Raw genomic sequence first — 23,935 nt, 5'->3', positions numbered from 1 at the left:
CAGCCTTGGAGGCGGCGGCTGCGGCGGGCAGCCGCGCCTTTTGGACGGTAGACGCGCGAGAGGCCTTTTGAGCGGCTTCAGCTCGCTGACTGCGCGTCTGCTTTTGGCACACCACCCACTCGCCGCCGACAGCCTCGTATTGTGGTGCTTCCGATCGTGACGAGGGCTCAGACGGACCGCGCGAGCCGGCTGCACCAGAGACCTCCTTTGGAGGACGATGAGCGCCTTGCATGACGCCCTTGGCCTTGCGGCCGTGTGCAGGCTTCTTCTTCGGCGCCATTGCGACCTGCTTTGAAGGCGCCTCGAAGCTAGCTCGATGGGTGCGGGTTCATCGCGTGTCTTTTCCTGCGGCCCACTGTGAAATCGGGACCTTAGCTCTCGTTTTAACACAGCCCGTAAGGTGCCCCGCCGGGGTGCCGGTTCGTTTTCCGCCCACGATCATGACCTCGGAGAACGCATTAGCCGCTACAGCGGAAGCTGTGATTTCGGCTACCTCGGCAATTTCGATGTAGCGGCTAATGCGTTTCGCGACATAATCGCTAAAACTCGAGCCAGAGCTATGGGCGCCGAGTTCGCCACCCAATTTGTGTTAAAACGGAAGCAGGGCTCGTGGTTCGTTAACTGTAGACCACACGGACGCGCGGCCGGCGGCTGAGAAGGCCACGCAGCCCCTCTTCCTGGTCACTGACGGGAGCACTGGTCGGCGTGTAGACCCCAAGATGGCGCTGTTCGCGCCTCCCGTCCACCACTACCGATCAGGTGGCCGGCCTGGGTGCCCCCCCGGCGGGTGGGAAAGGGCGCAAAGCTCCGTTTCATTGCCTACCCCTGTAGTTTTGACATAGTGGAACGGCCTCGTCAACACAGGCATCAGTACAGACTCACGCTTGTTCAGACCCATGCCTCGACCTTCTTGGGCAGCACCTGGTCCGACAAGTCCTCTCCGTGTCCTAGGCAGCCGTCCTTGCCCTCGCCCCAGGTAAAGACGGCGCCGTCGGCGATGAGGGCAAGGCTGTGGCTCTCGCCAGCGGACACAGCGACGACGCGCTGGCCAGCCAAGGCCTCGACCTTCTTCGGCAGCAGCTGGCCCTGCGTGTCGCCGTGGCCCAGCACGCCTGAGGCTCCCCAGCCACAGCTCCAGACGGCGCCGTCGGCGGTGCGGGCGATGCTGTACCCGCCTCCTGCCGACACAGCGACGACGCGCTGCCCAGCCAAGGCCTCGATCTTCTTCGGCAGCAGCTGGCCCTGCATGTCGCCGTGGCCCAGCTGGCCAGAGTTTCCATAGCCCCAGGTAAAGACGGTGCCGTCGGCGGTGATGGCGATGCTGTGGTCGACCCCAGCCGACACAGCGACGACGCGCTGGCCAGCCAACGCCTCGACCTTCTTCGGCTGCCACTGGTCCTGTGCGTCGCCGTGGCCCAGCTTGCCAAAGTATCCATCGCCCCAGCTCCAAACGGCGCCGTCGGCGTTGAGAGCGAGGCTGTGGTAGCGTCCAGCCGACACAGCGACGACACGCTGGTCAGCAAAGGCCTCGATCTTCTTCGGCAGCAGCTGGTCCTGCTCGTCGCCGTGGCCCAGCCGGCCGTAGCTTCCACTGCCCCAGGTAAAGACGGAGCCGTCGGCGGTGAGAGCGACGCTGTGGCTGCTTCCCGCCGACACGGCGACGACGCGCTGGCCAGCAAAGACCTCGACCTGCTTGGGCAGCAGCTGGCCCTGCAGGTCGCCGTGGCCCAGCTCGCCAAAGCCTCCATAGCCCCAGCTCCAGACACTGCCGCCTGCTGTGAGGGCGAGGCTGTGGCCATCTCCAGCCGACACGCTCACGGCGCGCTCGCCGCCCAGCGGCGAAGGGAGGCGGGTCGGCGTGTTGAGCTGCGTCACGCCCTCGCCGTGGCCAAGGAGGCCTGAGACTTGAGGAGGCGCAGAGCCGCACGACGAGAGCCGCCCCTCGCCGTCGATGAAGAGGCTGTGCCGAGAGCCTGCCGCCGCCCTCGCCTGCGGGTTGGCCTCGCACAGCAACGCAGCGAAGCACAGCCACCGCACGGCGCAGCCCTCGCCCTCGGGCTGCGCCGGCAGCTCGAAGCCGCGCTCTCGCGCCCACAAGCGGATGCCCTCCAGCGCAAGCGAGGCGTGGAAGAGCAGCGAGACGGCCGCGACGCGAGCGATGTCGGAGGGGTCGCAGTGAGAGAGGGCGCGCACGAGGAGGTCCGTGGGGAGGTCGAGGAGGCGGGCGGGCGGCGGCGTGTCGGGCGAGGACGCGGCGGTGGAGGCTGTGGCGAGGCGGCGCGAGCGGCGGCGCGGCGGGGCAGACATCGCGAGGAAAAGAATTCTAACCCGGCTCACAGCAGACTGGCGAGAGAGAGAGAGAGAGAGAGAGAGAGACCGCTCTGTGTTCTGGAAATTTACCTTGGTGCCAGAGGATACTATTGCGGAGAGGCAGTGGACAAAGCTAGCCGGAGGGCTTTTCCCCTCAGAGGTGGTGGAGGACCTGAGGAGAGAGTTCGAGCAGAGGAGTGGGTGCAAGTTGGAGGCGAGAGGAAGGCATCACTGTCACCTTGGCATCGGAGGAGTGGCTGGAGTGAGGGCATGGAGAGTGGAAACAGATTTAACGGCCAACGAGTACAACTTCAGTGCGAATGCGGTGTGCCACCCTATGCTATCCGTGTTTTGTCGGAGGAAGAGCGTGGAGTTGATGGAGAGTGGATGTGCCTTCCGGGTGGGAGGTGGAGTGGAGACCTTAGTGATGGAGAAGGGGGAACGGGATGGAATAACAGCGGAGGCGGACAGGGCGGTCTTGGAAGTGGCGATGAAAGTCAATGCAGTTATGGAGGTTGGTGTGATGCTCTCGACTGATGGATCCGTGAGTCCGTGTGAAGGGCGACCAGAGCGCGCGAGCAAGGCAGGATGCGGAGCGGTAATCGGGGCAGCGCCTCGTCTAGGGTGGACGGATGTGGGAAGGATTGGGCATGGGCTTGACCGAGGGGCGACGACGAGCGCGAGCGAGCTCAGTGCGATGACTCTTGGGCTTCGGGGAATACTGGAGAGAATAAGGGAAGCTCGGAGTAACGGTATAAGTCACAAGATTCGTGGTGAGTGGGTAGTCTTTGCGATGGTGGACAGTGAGACCTGCGTCAAAGGGATGGAGAAGGCATGGAGGAGCAGGGATGATACTTGGCTAGTTGGGGAGCAGGATGGTGATCTTCTCGAGACAATCAACAACTTGAGGTGGGAATTGTGGAAGACGGTCAGAGGTTTGGTTATCATCTGTCAGGTGCCAGGACATGCTAAGGGTGTTGGGGGCATCTCAGCTGTGGCGATGGTTGATGCAGTGGCGAAGTGGGCGGCTGAAGGGGTCCCGAGAGAGCCAGAACTGCTTGTGAGACGCTCGATCGCAACTATGATGGGAGTCACAGACTACGGTCGGGTGGATAGAGGGGATCAGGACGCACTCAGCTCACTTGGGATAGGAGGAAAGGTGTTCTCAGAGGTTGCTAAGCGACTCCAGATGCTGTGGGCTAGAGAGATGATTCAGGAAAAGCTACGGGATGAGGATCACAGTGGACGTAATCACATGCTATTCGACTTGGCTAGGGCGGGGATTACTACTGCGGAGGGTGGGGCGGAGGGAAGGTGGACGACAATCAGGAGTCTACTTCTCAAAGGTGTAGGGGCGAGGGCGCGACCCAGTGGTGAAAAGTGTGGCTACTCAGCAATGCTACAGACAATCGGGGCCTCTAGGGTCAACTGGAAACTGGACACGTGCAAGTGCGGACAGGTTCACGACGTCAGACACTTCATCTTGCGGGAGGGTGGAGGCTACAACGACGACGAGGATGGCCTCGCCTCGGTGGAGCGGTACGATCCGGCTACGAATGCGTGGGAGGCGGTGGCGCCGATGGCGACGGAGCGGAGCGACCATGGCGTGGCGGTGCTCGACGGCAAGCTATACGCTGTGGGCGGGTACGACGACGACGGCGCCCTCAGCTCGGTGGAGCGGTACGACCCGGCGGTGGGTGCGTGGGAGGCGGTGGCGCCGATGGGGGAGGAGCGGAACAGGCCCGGCGTGGCGGTACTCGACGGCAAGCTGTACGCTGTGGGAGGCCACAACAACGACGGTGTCCTCAGCTCAGTCGAGCGGTACGACCCGGCGACGAACGCATGGGAGGCGGTGGCGCCGATGACGGTCGAGCGGTCTACTCACGCCGTGGCGGCGCTCGACGGCAAGCTGTACGCGGTGGGAGGCGGGAACTACGACGACGGTGTCCTCAGCTCAGTCGAGCGGTACGACCTGGCACTGAATGCGTGGGAGACGGTGGCGCCAATGGGGACGGCGCGGATCGGCAGCATTGCCCTGGTGTAAGTCGATTCAGCACACAGGCGCGCGGGCGGGGGGCGCGCGCTGTGTGTAGCGGGAGCTGCACTGGGGGGTGGTAAGGCAAGGTAAGGTAAACTTCTCCACACACACGAGGTGGGGGGGGCAAGGGGGGGCAACCCTCGCGTCTCCACGTCTAACGACAGGAGCCCCACGGCATTTAAAGTGCAAGGCCCGGTGCGCGTGGGTGAGCGGTGTGTGTGTGTGTGTGTGTGTGTGTGTGTGTGTGTGTGTGTGTGTGTGTGTGTGTGTGTGTGTGTGTGTGTGTGTGTGTGTGTGTGTGTGTGTGTGTGTGTGTCACGTCACTGCATCCTCTGCCGGTTCCTCCCGTCGCCTCTTCTTTGTTCGAATGTTTTTCAATCCATCCTTCACGAAGCCCTCCCATGTAGCTAGCGTTCTTTGCGAATGTCTCGAGATGGCCAGCAGGCGCTGTCTGCTCGCGGCCTCTGTGCGCTGTGGCGGGCCGCTCGTCCTCCTCGCTCGCCCTTCTTTTGTCCTCCCGTCCCTCCCCTCCACCATGGCCTCCTCGGCACTTCTTTCTCCATCCGCCTCGCCCTGCCTTTTCGTATCGTGCCGTTCGCCCTCCATTCCGTGACCTCCATGGCTGTCCGCCTCCTTTTGGGTGGCGCTCTCTCGATACTGGGCTCTGGGCGGGGTGAGCGACTGAGGCGCGCGCGCGGTGCTGCTGCTAGCTGGAGCGTGGACTGGAGGCATACGGTACTCTGTCAATTGACAGGCCTTTTGTACGTACATGCCACCACCCCTTGTGAGCGCACAGCTCGACCGCGACACTGCTCACTGCACACTGGACGGGTCGCCGCGAGGGCGAGCGGCGCCGGACTCAACAGGCCATACTGGGTCTGAGGTCTGAGGTACTCTGAGCGAATCACCACGCCGGCTGCCCGTCGCCGCGCTTGGGCCCCGTCCCCGGGATGTAGGGCCGCGCCGTCGTCGCGCCCGCCGCCCGCTCGTCGCCGAGTACGCCGAGCGTCAGAAACACCACGCGGACGCAGTTTGCGAGCACGGCGGCCCTGAGCGGCGTGCGCTGCGGGTCGGCGCCGACGAGGTCGTCCACCGAGAGGTCGCCGAGCGCGGCGCCCCCGCCAACCTTTCTCCGCACCTCCTCCACCAGGGGAGAGTACTCGTCGCGCGCGCTCGCGTCGACGCTGGTAGCGGCAAGCAGCGCCTCCCCGCCGTCCCCGCCGTCCCCGCCGTCCCCGCCGTCCCCGCCGGGCGGCGCGGCTGCCCCCTCCGCCTCGAGGGTGAGGTAGACGAGGGAGAGCCACAGCGTCCGCAGCTCCGCCTCCTCCGGCAGCAGCGGCCGGCCTGCGGTCGAGTGCTCCGCTTCGCATGCCGCGACCGCGGAGCCCAGCGCAGGCAGCGGCACCCCGAGCCGGTAGCCGCCCACAGCAGACGCGATGAAGAGCTTAAGTGTGGTGACGTCGCCGCGCGCCGCGTCCATGCAGGCACGGACAAAGGTGGCCTCGACGAGCTCGGCGACCTTTGACAGGGTGAGCGGAGCCGGAGGCGGAGTGCCCTCTGCTGCCACCGCCAAGCGGACAGACGGGGTGCAGAATAGCGTGGGTGAGGCGAGGCGAGTGACCGCGTCGCAGCGAGACCAGCAGCCCGAGAGCGGGGAGGAGAGGGCCGCCGAGAGGGCCGCCTGCGCTAGTAGACCAGCGGCCATTTTCCGCGAAAAGAATTCTGAATATTCAAACTCCTTGCTTCGGGGACACACGATTCCAGAAATGGTGGTGTCCCCGTTCCTCGCTCGCCCGGGCGGAGGGCATGGCCGCGGAGGAGTCGAGTACACGCTTGCCAGGCCTTCCTCAGACAGCCTCTCGGGCAGACTGAGGGTCGGCTTTGCGTGGCGTGGCCCGTACGCTGCGCTGCGCAAAGCTGCGTATGCGGAGGGAGCATCTGGTGCTTCCACCGGGAAGTGCGCACCTCCTGCAGCTGGTGGAAGGCCGTGCCGCCGCTCGCCTGCTCCGTGGACAGGGCGGGGAGGCGGCGCCGCAGCGCCGCAGCATCCGCTGCACGCCGGTGCAGCACTCTGCTGCCTGGTGGGCAGCATGCTGGTGCTGTGCGCGGTGTTTGCGAGGCGGCTTTGGCGCTGTACTGCCAGCCGAGGCGAGTGGCGCGAGGCACGCGCGGCGCCGCGCGTGGCCCGGACGGAGCCAGAGAGCGCGCTCGATGAGCCAGCCGGCGCGGCGCGAGCGCCGTGCAAGCTGGCACATCGTCTGCATGCTGCCGTCAATTCTCTGGTCGACGGCGGTCAATCTCACGATTGTCGATCAAAACCGGCGGGCTTTGTGACGCCGTTTACGCAATCGTTTTTTTGGCTTCGCTTTCTCTTTTGCTTTTTGTTAGACAGATAGCCAGTTAGTTCTTTAACCCCTCAGCGAGGCCACGCCAAAATTGAGGCGCGCCGTCACCATCGGAGCGACTGCCTCCCACGCATTCGTACCCAAGCCGTACCGCTCGACCGAGCTGAGGGCGTTGTAGCCGACATCCGTTCCGCCCACCGCATACAACCTGCCGTCCAGCACCGCCACGGCGAGCTTATACCGCGTCTCTGCCATCGGCGCCACCGCTTCCCACGCGTTCGCAGCCGGGTCGTACCGCTCCACCGAGCTGAGGTGGCCATTGCCCGCGCACCCGCCAACAGCGTACAGCTTGCCGTCGAGCACCGCCACGCCGAAACCTGCCCGCCGCACCGCCATCGGCGCCACAGCCTCCCATGCATCCAGCGCGGGGTCGTAACGCTCGACCGAGGTGAGGTAGCCGGCGTTGAAGCCTCCCACAGCGTACAGCTTGCCGTCGAGCACCGCCACGGCGTGTTCCTGCCGCGCCGAATCCATCGTCGCCACCGCCTCCCACGCATTCGTCGCCGGGTCGTACCGCTCCACCGAGCTGAGGTCGCCGTGGTTGAAGCCGCCCACAGCGTACAGCTTGCCGTCGAGCACCGCCACGGCGTGTTCCTGCCGCGCCGTCGCCATCGGCGCCACAGCCTCCCACGACTTCGTAGCAAAGTCGTACCGCTCCACCAGGTTGGAAGTTGCGAGGTCAGCCTCATCCTCGCCATCAGCCTCACTCTGGCCGCCCGCCGCGTAGAGCTACACTCGTGCCGTTGGCATCGGCGCCACAGCCTCCTCCTCCCACTCGTTTGTGGACGGGTCGTACCGCTCCAGCGAGTTGACAACCTCGTCGTCGCTGCCTTCGCCACCGATTACGACCACGCGCGGCCTCTCGCGCTTCTTCAGCGTCTCCTTCCAGCCGCGGCGCGCCACGCGCGGCACGTCCCCTTGACGGCGTGCTCCGTGGTCGGCAGCTGGGCGAGGATGTGCGGGGCGAGGTCCGGCGAGAGGAGGACCTCGGAGAACACCCACTCGGGCTGCTCCACGAGCCGTGTGCGGCGTGCTCCTCCGCCACGCGCAGCGCGGCGTCGCTCGCGCCCGCCTGCGCCTCGATGATGGCGCACAGCTGCGCTGGCGAGAGGCCCGCGACGCGGGCGCCGATGCGGTGGGAGGCCATCGGCGCCACCAGCGGATTTTTCTTTTTTCAGACCACAAAGGGCCCCAAAACAACCGTGTTGTGTGTGTGTGTGTTTGTGTGTGTCACTCACGCCCCAAAACAACCTCCTCACTTGAGCTCGACGAGGTACTCTCTCATCGGCAGGTCGTCGTACCCGTTGACGCCGCCGTGGGCAAAGGCCGGGTCCGCGCCCGCGCCGTCGGGGATGTCGAACCAGCTCACGTCGCCATCCTCGTTGACCGAGTCGAAGAGGCCGGGCGAGCCGTCGTGGTGCGAGCCTGTCCACAGCTACAGGCGTGAAGCAGACGCCATCCCCTGACTAGGCCGGCCGCGCTGGTGCGGGCGCCGAGCAGCCGCCCCTTGGCAACGTAGACAAAGGCGTAGTCGAGGACGTGGTGGTGGGGCTCGCCCGCGTCTCCGCCGCCGGGCGGCAGATAAAAGTCCCACGCGCGGCAGTACTCATTCTCAAAGAGCAGGTCCGTGCCGACGCAGGTCGTGTAGATCGCCGACGAGAGCAGCGCACGCACCACGGCCTCGCTGCGGCGCGGACGCTGCTTGAACTCCCAGCACACCTGCCGCCACTCGCCTTTGCCGGCGTTGCACACTGTCAAGCCCGAGCCGGCCTCGGCCCACGTGACACGCTTATCGGCCACGTGCTCGGCCGGCGGCAGCTCCGCCACGCAGCTCTGTCCCGCATCGCACACGGAGGCGGCGCTGGCCTACAGGGAGGCTCCGAGCAGCTTCCGAGAAGCCTCCAGGCCAGCGCCTCGGTCAGGTGCCCACGCCGTTCACCTGCGCGGGCCTCAAGACTGAGCGCTCGATGCCCTCCTCGACCTGCCACCGGAGCGTCGGGTACTCGTGGCGGTGATCTAGCGAGGCGCCCGGCGGCAGGCGCACGTCGGTGATGCGGAGGCGGGCGCTGTCGAAGAGGACTGTCATCATGCCGCGAGCGAGATCAAAAGAATTTTTCCATCCAGAGAGAATTTCACAACAAAGGCTCTCGCACACGCACGATTCACACGACAGACAAGGCGCAGACGACGGCTTCCTTAGAAGCCATCGTCCTCGCCACAAGAGCCGGCGTCCGAAATCCCCTCCTCCGACACCCGCCCCACCCCACCCCACCCCGGACCCCTCCCCAAAGCCCCACCCCGTCCCGACCCACCCCGCCCTCCCCGCCGGACCCTCCCCAAAGCCGCAATCGACTCCGCCCCCCTCCCGAGCCCCCCATCTGCGCGTGCGCTCGCCACCCGCGCCGCCGTCTCCCCCATGCGCACTTGCGCCAGCAGCCGTCCCGCCTGGCGCCTCGCCCGCCGCCGGCCGCCTCGACCGCGCTCATGCTTGCTGCCATGAACGGCCAAGAGCAGCTGGTCGAGCTGGCATTGCGGCACGGCGTGGAGATGAACCAGCGAAACGGCGGGTCCGGCGGTACGGCGCTGATGGACGCCGCCTACAGAGGCTACGAGCGGATTGTCGACATGCTGATCCGGCGGCGCGGAGGTCAACCTACAGGCGAGCAAGGGCGACACTGCGCTGATTCTCGCAGCGCTTTACAATTATCCCGGCATCGTGCGCAAGCTGCTAAGGGCGGGCGCAGATATGACGCTGCGCTCGAGGAACCCGCGGCGTCGAGGGCAGGAGGGCATAGATGTGACGCGGCGCATCAAGACGGACCAGACAGCACTGCAGCTTGCCAAGGACGAGGGCCACACCGAGTGCGTGCGCGCCCTCGAGGAGCACGCGGCGGCCGAGGCAGCGGCGGAGAAGGCGGCGGCCGAGGCAACGAGATCTGCGGAGGCTGCGAGGGAGAGGGCGGCTGCCGAGGCGGAGGCGGCGCGGCATGCTGCCGCGCTGCTGGCGGAGGAGGCAACGGAGCGCGCGAGTGAGGAGAACAAGAGGGGCAAGAAGAAGAAGGGCAAAAAGGGGAAGGGTGGTGCGGGGCCGTCGCCGGAGCTTGAGGCGGCGGGGCCGCAGCAGCTGGCGGAGCTAGGGGTGGCGCTCCATGATGAGAGTGCGAGATTGGACCAGGGGGAGAGGTGGGCAGCAGGCGAAGCGTCTGACTCATCTCTACAGCCAGCGCACGACCAGGCAGAGGGGCCGGCGGAGAGCGAGGGGGCGGCGGAGAGCGAGGTGCCGCCCGAGCTGCAATGCCCGCTCTCCTTCGAGGTCATGGAGGACCCGGTTATCTGCGCTTCAGGGCAAACCTACGAGCGGTCTGCCATCGAGAAGTGGTTCGCGATGGGCAAGCGCACCGACCCAATGAGCGGCGCGGTGCTCGAGCATACGCACCTCGTGCCGAACGTGGCAGTGCGCAGCATGTGTCGCAGGCACTCTAGCGCGAGTTCGTGACCGGCCGCCGGGAGGCCCTGCCACCCTGCCGCGGGCAACGGGACACAGGTCCTGCGAGTTGTCGGTGGAGCGGGTCGCCGCCCTCCTGATCGTGCCTCTCCACTCGCCCCCGAAGGCGGCGAGAGCTCAGATATGGAGATAATCAACCGCACTCGTCGAAGTTTGAGTCCACAGCGCACAGGTGATGTGGATGACTTTAGCTCAAATAATGCAACTGTTAGTTCATGTTCAAGCTTCAACACGAAGGTTGGGGTGTTACCTCTGGAGATGTAATCGGCTTTTATTTTATTAACTCGCTCACGAGCGAGAGTGGAGTCTGGAGATCAGTAGAGCACCCAGTTGGTGGCGGCGCTCATCAGCGCGGTGCTTCCAATGTTGTCCTGCTTGTCGATCTGTGCGCTGCACCGAAGTAGCAGGTCGACCACCCGCTCGTGGCCGTCGTAGGCAGCGAGCATCAGCGCGGTGGCGCCGTCGCTGCTCTGCAGGTTGTTGAGCGCCGTGCTCCAGCAGCAAGGCACAGCCACCCGCTCGTGGCCTTGGCCGGCGGTGTCCATCAGCAGGGTAACGCCGATTACTTCGCCATTCTCGCGCGTGGCGTTTGCTCGCCCGCCTCTCTCGAGCCACGAGCGCACCGCCGCTTCGTCGCCTCGCAACACTGCATCGTCGCCCGCCTTGCATCGACATGCATCAGCCAGAGGCGCCTCACGTCGCAGTGCTCGTGGCTCGAGAGAGGCGGGCAACAGAGGGTAGGGGTGGGGAAGACGGCGAGGAGGGGGCGGCGGCGGCGGCGGCGGCAGCGCGCGCGCGGCGCTCGCGACGGAGGGGCGGAGCAGCGACCGCTGGCGCGGGCGCTGCTCCGTCTGTGCCAGGGACGCACGCTCTGCGCCGCTGCACAGAGCCGCGCGTCCGGCAAGGGGGGGCAAGCGTGGCGGCGCGGGACGCGCGGCGGCGGCGGCGAGCAGCCGAGCGCTCGCCTCTGAGCGGGAGCCGAAGGTTTGCTGCGGTGGTGGTGGTGGTGGGGTGGTTTTGACTTTGCCGCAGAGGCCGTCCCTAGCTGAGTAGCTGTGAACAGCAAAAACGGGACAGTATCAAGGCAAAGAATGCCGTGTGAATGGAGGTTGGGAGGATGGAGCCCAGTCCCCAGAGCGCAGAGGTGAGCTCATACACACGCACACCGCCGCGCGCGCCGCATGCAAGATGCATCCGCACACACGCGCGGTTGTCTTGCTGAGCACACAACTACGGCCCTTGTCAGCTGTCTGCTTTGACTCCACCCTCAACGTGCCGCCGCAAGTCCCCCCGCCGCCACTTCCGGCTGCAGCACGCCCTCACACCCCAGCTCGGTCAGCTTCTTGAAGGCGGCGCCAAACTCGCGCGCGAGCATCGCCTGCCCGTTCGGCAGCTCGACGAGTGAGGCGGCGCCTCCCTCCCGCACGGTTGCCCTCACCTCTCCTCTCTTTCTCCTGCCTCGACGCGCTCGTCTGCGGCGTATGTGCCGGCTGTGCCTCGGCTGTGTCTCGGCTGCATCTCGGCTGCATCTCGGCTGCATCTCGGCTGTATCTCGGCTGCGTCTCGGCTGCATCTCGGCTCCATCTGGGCGCCTCGTCTGCGGCAAACGCCTCGAGGTGCACGCGGAAGTCCGGGTCCCACGCCAAAGCCATGTCCGACAGCAGCATCATTTGGTTGGCGTCGTCACCGCCCGTCCCGAGCGGACACTTGTTGACGTACTGCCGGTTGCCTAGGAAGTGTCTCGGAAGTGTCTCGGAAGTGTCTCGGAAGTGGCACTTGTTGACGTACTGCCGGTTGCCCGCCGCCGGCCTCAGCTCGGCCGCCCCCATGTCGTCGAGCCACGTGTCCTCGTGGCCGACCAGCCTAATGAATGAACTAGTTGTAACTAGTTATGAATTAAGCCACGTGTCCTCGTGGCCGACGAGCCAGGGCTCGCGTCATCTCGGGTAATCTCGGGTAATCAGCCTGAAGAAGAGCTACGCGGTAGAGAGGGAGGGAGAGCAGCCACGTGCCCGAGGCTAGGCCAACCTTCTGGGCTGGATCTCGGCTGCCTCTCGGCTGCCTCTCGGCTGCCTCTCGGCTGCCTCTCGGCTGCCTCTCGGCTGCACCTCGGCTGCCTCTCGGCTGCCTCTCGGCTGCCTCTCGGCTGCCTCTCGGCTGCCTCTCGGCTGCCTCTCGGCTGCCTCTCGGCTGGCTCTCGGCTGGGTCTCGGCTCCCTCTCGGCTCCCTCTCTGTTGCATCAGTGGCCTCCACTCGTCCTCGAGCATGTCCGTCGCGTACTCGTTCGAGAAGCGAGTGGGGTGCTCCACCCACGCGCCTGAGCAGCGACGGAGTACACACATGACTCCGCCGTGCGAGGAGCGGGTGAAGAGAGTACAGCCCCACCGCCCGCGCGCCCGCGTAGCCAGACGATCCGCGGTGGCACCTCCCGTACACGTGGCCGCCTAATTAAGTAGCTTCATTCGTAAGTAATTGACTATCCCATTAAGCCCCGCCCGTACACGTGGCCGCCGCAGAGCAGCGCCACGATCTCTCGGTCGCCGAAGCCCATCCGGTAAAAGACCTACCACCACAGAGCCCGGTCCCACGTGAGACGACGGCCAACCACAGCCGCGCCTCCGGCCGGCGAAATGACTTCATCGCGGATGTGGCCGCACAGCTTCTGCCAGCCCGACGGCCTAAGAGAGCGGACACCCGACGAGCCGAGCAGAGGTGTGAACGGCGCCTCTTCACGGCTCCTCGTCACACGCGCCGCCTCGGCAGAGTGAGGGATGAACTCAGCGATTACTTGAGCAACTCAGCCGGACACGCCTGCCCGCCGCGTCGGCAGAGTCGTACGCGACGTACTTCTCGGCGCCAGGCAGCCTGCCGTGCCCTCCCCGCGGCATCGGGTTGCACCAGCCGCCAGCGAGCAGCTCGTGCTCGCCCTCCCAGTCGACCCGGCCGGGCCGAAAGGCAATCGACGGCCCTCCTGTTCACACGCCGAGCTGTGAACGGCGCCTCTTCACGGCTCCTCTTCACAGCGCGCGCCGGCGCGCCCGTGTGCTCGATGCCCACATACGCAGCCAGGACCCACAAGTCGCTGTAGGAGATGCCTGGAAACTTCCTCTTGACGGGCTCGAGGAAGGCGCGAGCCTTCGAAGGGCGGGCCGCGGCGCGTCGAGGGGAAGAAGAAGCTGTGCAGCAGTGTCTCCCGCCCACCTCCCGCCCACCTCCCGCCCACCTCCCGCCCCACCTCCCGCCCATCTCCCGCCCATCTCCCGCCCATCTCCGAGCAAGGCGCGCCGTGTGCAGCCCCGCATTCTCGCAGTCGGACGCCTCGGCATCAAAGCGCATCCCCGCGCCGTTTGAGCCGCCCGTGCCGCTCGCCTTGTCGCACGTATTAGAAAGGGTATTCTAGTATCGTTGTTGTACTGTTGTTGTTGACCGTCGCCTTGTGCGTGCCGCGATCACCCGAGATCAAGCCGAGATTCCCCGAGATTGTGCCTCGCCTTGTCGTACGTGCCGCTGGAGTGCCAGGCGAGGCGGATCAGGACCGGCGCGAGCGAGCCTAGGGTCAGGGTTTGGGTTAGGCGAGGGTCGGATGCAGCGAAGCGGAGCCAGATCTCGGCTAGATCTCGGCCGCATCTCGGCTAGATCTCGCCATCGTCCCATGATGGGTTGTCCATAAGCAGAGTGAGCTCGCGACGAATGTCCGCAAAGTACGCGTCGGCGAGCTCCGCGTACGGGCTGCCGGAGGCTGGCGCGGTGGCAGGAGCTACCTTCGAGACTGCCGCACTTCTGGGCTCGCACACTCCGGACTTGTGGCTGTCGCTGAAGCCTCCTCGCTTTGCGAGGTACTCGGCGAAGCTCTCAGCCTTGTGTATCGCTTGCTGCTTACCCTTGGGATCGCTCGGGTCGTAAACTGTTGGTGGCGGATCCCTTGTCGCTTCGCCACCGCCGAAGCCTTTGCCGCCGTGCTGCATCGTGACGCTGCGCGGCGACGCTGCGTAGCGTGCAACGTGAGTCACTGGAGTTGACGAGGACAGCCGGAGGCTCGAAAAGCCGGTGACGGTTAGCAGCAGAAGCATCATGGGCGCGACGATCGGCCAGCGAACCACCGCGGCCCCGGCCACACGGAGATGAGTGAAGTGTCTGAACGATATCGGTGTCGAAACACCGTCTGACAGCGCTCACAGCTGCAGACCGCGAGATCTATCTCGAGGTCTCTTGGAGCAGAACAGAGCCCCCCCCCCCCCCCAAAGCCCATACTGGCCCCTCGAGGGGTACCCTGGGTGGGCGGGGCCTCTACTCGCCAGGGGTCAAAGCACCCGGGTCTTCACATCAGCCCCCCTGACGCGGCCTCGGGTGGCGTGCGTGTGTGTGTGTCGGTCGGTGTGTGGGTGGGTGGCTAGCTCGACTAAGTAGAGCATCGAGGTTGATATCCTTTGGCCACGTTGGCAGCGAGGATTGGTGTGAGGCCGTTTTTTTGCCGTCGTATGCCGCCGGGGGACCGGCCGCGTGTATATGGTGTCCGTGTCCGCGACTCCGCGTATGTCTCGCGAGCCGCGTGTGTGCCTGTCGCCCCGCGTGTGGAGAGCACATCCAACCAGCCTTGAAAACGGAATAAAAGCGGGGGAATGGCCGAGTACTCGCTACGCTAACGCTGGTGCTCGCGGTGCTGCTCGCCGGATTCGCCGCGCAGCGCTCACCGCGATGGCAGCGGCCAGCAGCAGCAGGGCCACCACTAGCGTCGTCCCCGCAGCAGGAGCGTGGCCGCGGGCGTCCTCCAGCGCCGGCGCGGGCTCCGTTTGCTCTGCGGGCGAGGAGAAGCCTTGCGAAAAGGCTTGCCAGCTCTGCATCATGGCCTCGGCGGCGATGTGGGCAGTCTTGTTCAAGCGAGCGTTCAACTTGTCAAAGTGAATCACAACGGGCGATCGCGGCGACGCCGGCGGCGACGGCGGCTGCATCGAGAGCCCCGCGATCCAGTTTACGCTGCGAGCAAAGGGGTCGAAATCGTGCTCGTCGGAAAAGCGTATCGACTGGAGAAGAGAGTAGGACGAGGCTTGGTCGATGACCTGCGAGAGCTGATCGGAGAGGGTCTCGGCGTCTTCGAGACGGAAGCGCCAGTCATGCCTCGTGCCGCCAAGGATTGGCGTCGGGATGGGCTCTTCGTAGCTGTGGACGCCGTCGTCGGCGCGGCACATGTAGTGTGAGATACCGGCGGCCGAGGCGGCATGGACTCGCTCCCACAGCTCGTAGCGCGTGGCGTTGCTCACCCGCTGCTCGCGGCAGATGCGCTGCCACAAGTAGAACGACTGGCGCGGCGTGCGCGTCAAGTTCACGGTCGAACGGTTCACCGCGACGAGCCCAAACTTGGGGCAGTACCCGTCCGCCCACTCCCAGTTGTCTGAGAGCGTCCAGTGGATGTACCCTCGCACCCGGATGCCCGCCTTGCGCGCCGCTGCGATTGCGGCCAGGTGCTCGACGATGTAGGACCCACGCAAAATGTCCGTCGAGTCGGCGATGCCATTCTCAGTGATGATGTAGCCATAGCCTCCTGCGCTTTTGGGAGGGGTGCGAGCCTCGAAGAGCGCGTCGGGGTCGTCCTTGTAGCGGACGTGGAATGCGTTGAGCATGTCATACAGCCCGACCGGGTGGACGGAGCGGCCAGAGTCCGAGTATTCAACGTCCTTGCGCAGCGTCGGCGAGAAGCCATCTACAAGCTCTCGGCCATAATAGTTGATTCCGCAAAAGTCGAGCACGTCCTATATGCGTGTTTATTGGAGAATCTCTTCAAGCGCTCAAACTGCGCACGCGGCCCCGGCTGAGTCGAGTCCTTGATCCTGTCGATGAAGAGGAAGGAGTACATGTTGAAGGCGGCCGTCGGGAGAGAGTCTGCGTCCGCAGGCAACGTTACGAACGTCATGTGTGGCGTGAACGGTGGCGCTGCGGGACAAGGGTGGTCGGTGAGGGGCAGCTCGCTGGGGCGGTCGAGCACCCTTGAGCGCGTTGCTCGCTTGCGAGTACGAGGCGAGATGAGCAGTGCCGACGAGCGCGCGCTTGGTCAAAGAATCCTTGGCATGGATTAGATGGTAGACCTGTCGGTGCGCGGCGGCCATGTTGGCCTCCGCCTTGAGTGCCCCAGCGTGCGGGTTCATAAAGCAGTTCATCCGCGCGATGTTGGATTCGATTTCAGGGCCTGGAGGCCAGACGCCCTGGCAGTACGTCAGCATTGCAAAGACGTGGGGCTCATTCATGGGCACCCACATATCCACCAGATCCGCCAGTGTGTCAACCACGTCGCTTGCAAAAGCGACGAAATGGCGAATGGCGTTCTCGTCACCCCACATATCGCCCGCTGCCGCGCCTTCCGGCCCGGGATGGGGAGGAGTCATGCCCCATTTGGGAAACGAATGGTGGAAGAGGGAGATCATGCAGCTCATGTTGCGTGCACGGACCATGCCCACGATGTCGCGGTACCGCTGCAGCGCTGAGACGTCCTGAACACCGCAGGCATCCGTAGCACTCATCGAGCAGTTGGGCACGAGGCGGCCCCAGTCAACCCCAAGGCGATAGACCTTGATGCCCGTCTGAGCAGCCAGATCAAGCTCGACCTCGGGCCGGCTCCAGAACTGCAGCCGTTCATCAGGCTGCCCTCGGCTCTTCCACGCTTGGACGTGCCCGTCCTCTGCAAACTGCCTCCAGGCGTCGTCGAGGCTGTCCTCTGCGTGCCCGGGCGCGGTCCCAAGGCCGAAGAAGAAGTCGCCGGTCAGATCGACGTCCTGCGCGACGGCGCGAGCGAGCAGCAACAGGAGGAGCGACCGCCGAGCGGCCGCTCTCGCGCAGAGGCTCTCGCCTCGTCGCATTGTGTGCATTGGACGGTCGAGTTGGCGAAGCTTCGACGGTGTGCGGCGTTTTCTTTTAGTGCGAGGCTGCGGCGGCTACCGCTGCTTCTGCCGCTGTTGCTGCCTCTGCTGCGGCTGCTCACGTGCGCGGTGGAGCGCAGCCTCCCTCTCCGGCTGCGCGCCTGACCGGTGCGGCCTCCAGGTCGGCGTCTAGCGGGAAAATTAGAGAGAAACCAGGGACAGAAGGCTCATCACCACTTGAGGGGGCGAGACGGCTCATCCTGAAGAAACCGCGAATTCAGCGGCGCGACCAGCCGCTATCTCGTTGTGCTCCTCAATATGCTCCGCGAACTACTCGCCCGGCTCGCGTTCTTGTGTCCCAGTCTCATAACTCTCTCTTTGGCGACCCAGGGCAGTGTGGGTAATGCTGCAGGGCCTCTTCCCAGGCGTCCGGAGCTCGTGCTGCGAGGTGGCGTGCAGCCCGCGTCTGTCGCGGAGAAGCCGGCGTCTTTCGCGGAGAAACCGGCGACGCCGTCGCCCAGAAATCTCTCAACGATAGATGTCGAGACGAACGCGACTCAGCCAGCGGGTCAGTCAGAGGGGCTGACTGCGTCTCAGCCGAAAAGAAGGCAGGCAAAACCGAGGCCCGCCTTCGGAGCCCGAGATGCTGTCGCTGCGGCCCTCGGACTCTCGGCTGCAGGTGCAGCGCAGTGGTGCTGCAGTACAAACCTCATGGCGGCGATGATGGCCTTTGTACCAACACACGTGAGGAAGCCGGTCTGGTGCCTCGGTTCCGGCACGCTCGCCGCAGCCCTTCTTCTGCTTGTGCGCATCACCAACCCTTCCCGGGCCGTCGTTATCAACAGCGTGCTCTCAAAGCTCGTGCTCAACAGGGAGAGCCGGTCGACTCTTCCCTCCCTCGCATTCGTCTTCATCCTCGGCATAATCGCCGCGATCAAAGCGCTTCCCGCGTATGACTTGAAGCTGCTCTGGGCGAGTCTCAGCTCGCTCGCTGTCGTCGTGGGCGCCGCTGCCATCAAGTTTGGCAAGAGGCCGAGCTTTGCCGAGCTGGTTGAGTGGGCCTTTGATTCGATCGCCTCGTCGGCGTCTTCGTCGGTGAGCAGGTGATAAGCTAAGGCCGCCACTATACCGCAGTGCCGCCACTAGCACAGAGGATGCGACGTTGTGACGACGCCTTCGCCCTCCCTTGCCCCACCACTTGGTGTGTGGTGTGGGGTCAGTGGTGTGCTTTCTCATGAATAGAAGCCGGACACCACTACAATCACAAATAGCACCACTACAATCACAAATAGCACCAGACACGGCCTCGCCCAATTCTCTCCTCCAAAAAAAAAAGCTGCGTGGAGACATTGTATACGGCCCTTTCCTGTCACGTCAGAGTGGCCCGCCCCAACGCGCTTGTGCGCGAAACTCCTACGAAAAGCCTCTGCAGCGCCCGCTCCAGTATGGGCACGAACTAGCATCGCATCTACGAAGACAGCCTCTCCAGCGCCCGCTCCAGGATGGACACGATCTGCGCGAAGTCCGGGCGCTGTGACGGCTCCGACGCCCAGCCCGCAGACATGAGGGCTTGCACCTCGGCCGGCCACTTGCCGAGCGGGCAGCGCAGGTCGCCGCGGCAGACTCGATCGAGGTAGAGCTCAGGCGTGAGGTGGGAAAAGGGCCTCCGCCGCGAAAGCACATGGTAGAGGACCGAGGTGAAGGAGAATGCCTCCGCCTTGCGGTTGTAGGGCATGTACAGCGCGACCTCGGGCGCCATGTAGCGCAGTGAGCCGGTCATGCCCGTGAGGGCCCGCTGCTCGTCGTCATCCCGCGCCGTATGGGCGCGCCGCCATAGCGTGGCGAGCCCAAAATCGGTGAGCAGCACCCGGCCGTCAGACGTCATAGAAGTACATGCGGTTTGACTTCGTCGACGGCAGCGGCCAGCCAGTCGTGCTGAGCGAGTTCTTCTTCACCTACTACGACCTTGACCAGGAGACGGACCTGCCGTCTGGGGCGGAGTCGCTCACGGCGAGCGGCTTCGTCAAGTACGACGTCGACCCCAACACGGAGCTCGACATCAGCACCGCGCCAGACGGCTCCGTCACCTTCTCCTCCACCAGGCAAGGGACGCTGGACGACAACCCGACCGACCCACTGTCACTGACGTCGGAGCAGCTCTCACGCTCGGTGACGCTCTGGTATCGCGACACATCGACGGTCACGTTGACCTACTCGACGACCGCGGCCACATGCACCCCCACCCCGTGTGGCGGCCGCAACTTCCTCTTTGCAGGCGTCAATCCGTTCCCCGTCGTTGACCCATGCTGCCTTTCGCCGCGGGAGCCACCGCCCTTCCCAGCACCGCAACCGCCGCCTCCGCCCCCATTACCTGTACCGCCGTCTTCTCCTTGCATTTGTGCTTCGGACGAGACGCACAACCTGATGGACTTCAGCCTGGCGACGCTGCAGAACAACAACCTCGGCGGCGCCGGCCCCGACCCGGACGACTCCCTGGAGAACATGCACCTCGCATCAGTCGGGATGACGGCCGACGGCGAGTCTTTTGACCTGATCATCACCAGCGAGACGGAGTACGTGCCGCGCAATGCCGCGAACCACAACCGCATCAACGGCGCGGTCCCGCAAATCAACCTCGGGCAAAACGAGACCGTGACGCTGCGATTTGACTTCGTCGACGGCAGCGGCCAGCCAGTCGTGCTGAGCGAGTTCTTCTTCACCTACTACGACCTTGACCAGGAGACGGACCTGCCGTCAGGGGCGGAGTCGCTCACGGCGAGCGGCTTCGTCAAGTACGACGTCGACCCCAACACGGAGCTCGACATCAGCACCGCGCCAGACGGCTCCGTCACCTTCTCCTCCACCAGGCAAGGGACGCTGGACGACAACCCGACCGACCCACTGTCACTGACGTCGGAGCAGCTCTCACGCTCGGTGACGCTCTGGTATCGCGACACATCGACGGTCACGTTGACCTACTCGACGACCGCGGCCACATGCACCCCCACCCCGTGTGGCGGCCGCAACTTCCTCTTTGCAGGCGTCAATCCGTTCCCCGTCGTTGACCCATGCTGCCTTTCGCCGCGGGAGCCACCGCCCTTCCCAGCACCGCAACCGCCGCCTCCGCCCCCATTACCTGTACCGCCGTCTTCTCCTTGCATTTGTGCTTCGGACGAGACGCACAACCTGATGACTTTCGGCCTGGCGACGCTGCAGACAAACAACCTCGGCGGCGCCGGCCCCGACCCGGACGACTCCCCGGAGAACATGCACCTCGCATCAGTCGGGATGACGACCGACGGCGAGTCTTTTGACCTGATCATCACCAGCGAGACGGAGTACGTGCCGCGCAATGCCGCGAACCACAACCGCATCAACGGCGCGGTCCCGCAAATCAACCTCGGGCAAAACGAGACCGTGACGCTGCGGTTTGACTTCGTCGACGGCAGCGGCCAGCCAGTCGTGCTGAGCGAGTTCTTCTTCACCTACTACGACCTTGACCAGGAGACGGACCTGCCGTCAGGGGCGGAGTCGCTCACGGCGAGCGGCTTCATCAAGTACGACGTCGACCCCAACACGGAGCTCGACATCAGCACCGCGCCAGACGGCTCCGTCACCTTCTCCTCCACCAGGCAAGGGACGCTGGACGACAACCCGACCGACCCACTGTCACTGACGTCGGAGCAGCTCTCACGCTCGGTGACGCTCTGGTATCGCGACACATCGACGGTCACGTTGACCTACTCGACGACCGCGGCCACATGCACCCCCACCCCGTGTGGCGGCCGCAACTTCCTCTTTGCAGGCGTCAATCCGTTCCCCGTCGTTGACCCATGCTGCCGTTCGCCGCGGGAGCCACCGCCCTTCCCAGCACCGCAACCGCCGCCTCCGCCCCCATTACCTGTACCGCCGTCTTCTCCTTGCATTTGTGCTTCGGACGAGACGCACAACCTGATGGACTTCAGCCTGGCGACGCTGCAGAACAACAACCTCGGCGGCGCCGGCCCCGACCCGAACGACTCCCTGGAGAACATGCACCTCGCATCAGTCGGGATGACGGCCGACGGCGAGTCTTTTGACCTTATCATCACCAGCGAGACGGAGTACGTGCCGCGCAATGCCGCGAACCACAACCGCATCAACGGCGCGGTCCCGCAAATCAACCTCGGGCAAAACGAGACCGTGACGCTGCGATTTGACTTCGTCGACGGCAGCGGCCAGCCAGTCGTGCTGAGCGAGTTCTTCTTCACCTACTACGACCTTGACCAGGAGACGGACCTGCCGTCAGGGGCGGAGTCGCTCACGGCGAGCGGCTTCATCAAGTACGACGTCGACCCCAACACGGAGCTCGACATCAGCACCGCGCCAGACGGCTCCGTCACCTTCTCCTCCACCAGGCAAGGGACGCTGGACGACAACCCGACCGACCCACTGTCACTGACGTCGGAGCAGCTCTCACGCTCGGTGACGCTCTGGTATCGCGACACATCGACGGTCACGTTGACCTACTCGACGACCGCGGCCACATGCACCCCCACCCCGTGTGGCGGCCGCAACTTCCTCTTTGCAGGCGTCAATCCGTTCCCCGTCGTTGACCCATGCTGCCTTTCGCCGCGGGAGCCACCGCCCTTCCCAGCACCGCAACCGCCGCCTCCGCCCCCATTACCTGTACCGCCGTCTTCTCCTTGCATTTGTGCTTCGGACGAGACGCACAACCTGATGGACTTCAGCCTGGCGACGCTGCAGAACAACAACCTCGGCGGCGCCGGCCCCGACCCGGACGACTCCCTGGAGAACATGCACCTCGCATCAGTCGGGATGACGACCGACGGCGAGTCTTTTGACCTGATCATCACCAGCGAGACGGAGTACGTGCCGCGCAATGCCGCGAACCACAACCGCATCAACGGCGCGGTCCCGCAAATCAACCTCGGGCAAAACGAGACCGTGACGCTGCGATTTGACTTCGTCGACGGCAGCGGCCAGCCAGTCGTGCTGAGCGAGTTCTTCTTCACCTACTACGACCTTGACCAGGAGACGGACCTGCCGTCAGGGGCGGAGTCGCTCACGGCGAGCGGCTTCGTCAAGTACGACGTCGACCCCAACACGGAGCTCGACATCAGCACCGCGCCAGACGGCTCCGTCACCTTCTCCTCCACCAGGCAAGGGACGCTGGACGACAACCCGACCGACCCACTGTCACTGACGTCGGAGCAGCTCTCACGCTCGGTGACGCTCTGGTATCGCGACACATCGACGGTCACGTTGACCTACTCGACGACCGCGGCCACATGCACCCCCACCCCGTGTGGCGGCCGCAACTTCCTCTTTGCAGGCGTCAATCCGTTCCCCGTCGTTGACCCATGCTGCCTTTCGCCGCGGGAGCCACCGCCCTTCCCAGCACCGCAACCGCCGCCTCCGCCCCCATTACCTGTACCGCCGTCTTCTCCTTGCATTTGTGCTTCGGACGAGACGCACAACCTGATGGACTTCGGCCTGGCGACGCTGCAGAACAACAACCTCGGCGGCGCCGGCCCCGACCCGGACGACTCCCCGGAGAACATGCACCTCGCATCAGTCGGGATGACGACCGACGGCGAGTCTTTTGACCTGATCATCACCAGCGAGACGGAGTACGTGCCGCGCAATGCCGCGAACCACAACCGCATCAACGGCGCGGTCCCGCAAATCAACCTCGGGCAAAACGAGACCGTGACGCTGCGGTTTGACTTCGTCGACGGCAGCGGCCAGCCAGTCGTGCTGAGCGAGTTCTTCTTCACCTACTACGACCTTGACCAGGAGACGGACCTGCCGTCAGGGGCGGAGTCGCTCACGGCGAGCGGCTTCATCAAGTACGACGTCGACCCCAACACGGAGCTCGACATCAGCACCGCGCCAGACGGCTCCGTCACCTTCTCCTCCACCAGGCAAGGGACGCTGGACGACAACCCGACCGACCCACTGTCACTGACGTCGGAGCAGCTCTCACGCTCGGTGACGCTCTGGTATCGCGACACATCGACGGTCACGTTGACCTACTCGACGACCGCGGCCACATGCACCCCCACCCCGTGTGGCGGCCGCAACTTCCTCTTTGCAGGCGTCAATCCGTTCCCCGTCGTTGACCCATGCTGCCGTTCGCCGCGGGAGCCACCGCCCTTCCCAGCACCGCAACCGCCGCCTCCGCCCCCATTACCTGTACCGCCGTCTTCTCCTTGCATTTGTGCTTCGGACGAGACGCACAACCTGATGGACTTCAGCCTGGCGACGCTGCAGAACAACAACCTCGGCGGCGCCGGCCCCGACCCGAACGACTCCCTGGAGAACATGCACCTCGCATCAGTCGGGATGACGGCCGACGGCGAGTCTTTTGACCTTATCATCACCAGCGAGACGGAGTACGTGCCGCGCAATGCCGCGAACCACAACCGCATCAACGGCGCGGTCCCGCAAATCAACCTCGGGCAAAACGAGACCGTGACGCTGCGATTTGACTTCGTCGACGGCAGCGGCCAGCCAGTCGTGCTGAGCGAGTTCTTCTTCACCTACTACGACCTTGACCAGGAGACGGACCTGCCGTCAGGGGCGGAGTCGCTCACGGCGAGCGGCTTCATCAAGTACGACGTCGACCCCAACACGGAGCTCGACATCAGCACCGCGCCAGACGGCTCCGTCACCTTCTCCTCCACCAGGCAAGGGACGCTGGACGACAACCCGACCGACCCACTGTCACTGACGTCGGAGCAGCTCTCACGCTCGGTGACGCTCTGGTATCGCGACACATCGACGGTCACGTTGACCTACTCGACGACCGCGGCCACATGCACCC

General features: G+C 64.9%; 6 protein-coding genes across 6 annotated transcripts; 3 read left to right on the top strand and 3 right to left on the bottom strand.

Annotated features, from left to right (window-relative positions):
* Window positions 1-10,027: 10,027 nt before the first annotated feature.
* On the top strand, window positions 10,028-10,249 carry EMIHUDRAFT_74890 (hypothetical protein; the record flags this gene model as incomplete). Its single annotated transcript, XM_005773833.1, has 1 exon — window positions 10,028-10,249. A coding segment is annotated over one exon (222 nt), but the record flags the coding sequence as incomplete, so codon positions are not given.
* Window positions 10,250-11,525: 1,276 nt separating this feature from the next.
* Window positions 11,526-14,331, bottom strand: EMIHUDRAFT_241133 (hypothetical protein; the record flags this gene model as incomplete). Its single annotated transcript, XM_005773832.1, has 5 exons — window positions 11,526-11,636; window positions 12,762-12,821; window positions 12,894-12,936; window positions 13,106-13,229; window positions 13,947-14,331. The coding sequence occupies 5 exons, from the start codon at window positions 14,329-14,331 to the stop codon at window positions 11,526-11,528; spliced, it is 723 nt and encodes a 240-aa protein (XP_005773889.1).
* Window positions 14,332-14,892: 561 nt separating this feature from the next.
* On the bottom strand, window positions 14,893-17,106 carry EMIHUDRAFT_241132 (beta-glucosidase; the record flags this gene model as incomplete). Its single annotated transcript, XM_005773831.1, has 2 exons — window positions 14,893-16,005; window positions 16,339-17,106. The coding sequence occupies 2 exons, from the start codon at window positions 17,104-17,106 to the stop codon at window positions 14,893-14,895; spliced, it is 1,881 nt and encodes a 626-aa protein (XP_005773888.1).
* Window positions 17,107-17,549: 443 nt separating this feature from the next.
* On the top strand, window positions 17,550-18,377 carry EMIHUDRAFT_368716 (hypothetical protein). The gene has a single exon (XM_005773830.1). The coding sequence runs from the start codon at window positions 17,818-17,820 to the stop codon at window positions 18,211-18,213; it is 396 nt and encodes a 131-aa protein (XP_005773887.1). The 5' UTR covers window positions 17,550-17,817; the 3' UTR covers window positions 18,214-18,377.
* Window positions 18,378-18,574: 197 nt separating this feature from the next.
* EMIHUDRAFT_241130 (hypothetical protein) lies at window positions 18,575-18,886 on the bottom strand (the record flags this gene model as incomplete). The annotated part of the gene is made up of 1 exon (XM_005773829.1): window positions 18,575-18,886. One exon carries the CDS (start codon window positions 18,884-18,886, stop codon window positions 18,575-18,577), a length of 312 nt encoding a protein of 103 aa, XP_005773886.1.
* A 113-nt stretch (window positions 18,887-18,999) lies between these two features.
* On the top strand, window positions 19,000-23,895 carry EMIHUDRAFT_241129 (hypothetical protein; the record flags this gene model as incomplete). The annotated part of the gene is made up of 2 exons (XM_005773828.1): window positions 19,000-23,226; window positions 23,344-23,895. Coding segments are annotated over 2 exons (4,779 nt in total), but the record flags the coding sequence as incomplete, so codon positions are not given.
* Window positions 23,896-23,935: the final 40 nt, after the last annotated feature.

Source organism: Emiliania huxleyi (assembly GCF_000372725.1).
Source record: "Emiliania huxleyi CCMP1516 unplaced genomic scaffold EMIHUscaffold_324, whole genome shotgun sequence".
Lineage (NCBI taxonomy): Eukaryota > Haptophyta > Isochrysidales > Noelaerhabdaceae > Emiliania > Emiliania huxleyi.
This window is presented reverse-complemented; position numbering and strand designations above follow the sequence as displayed.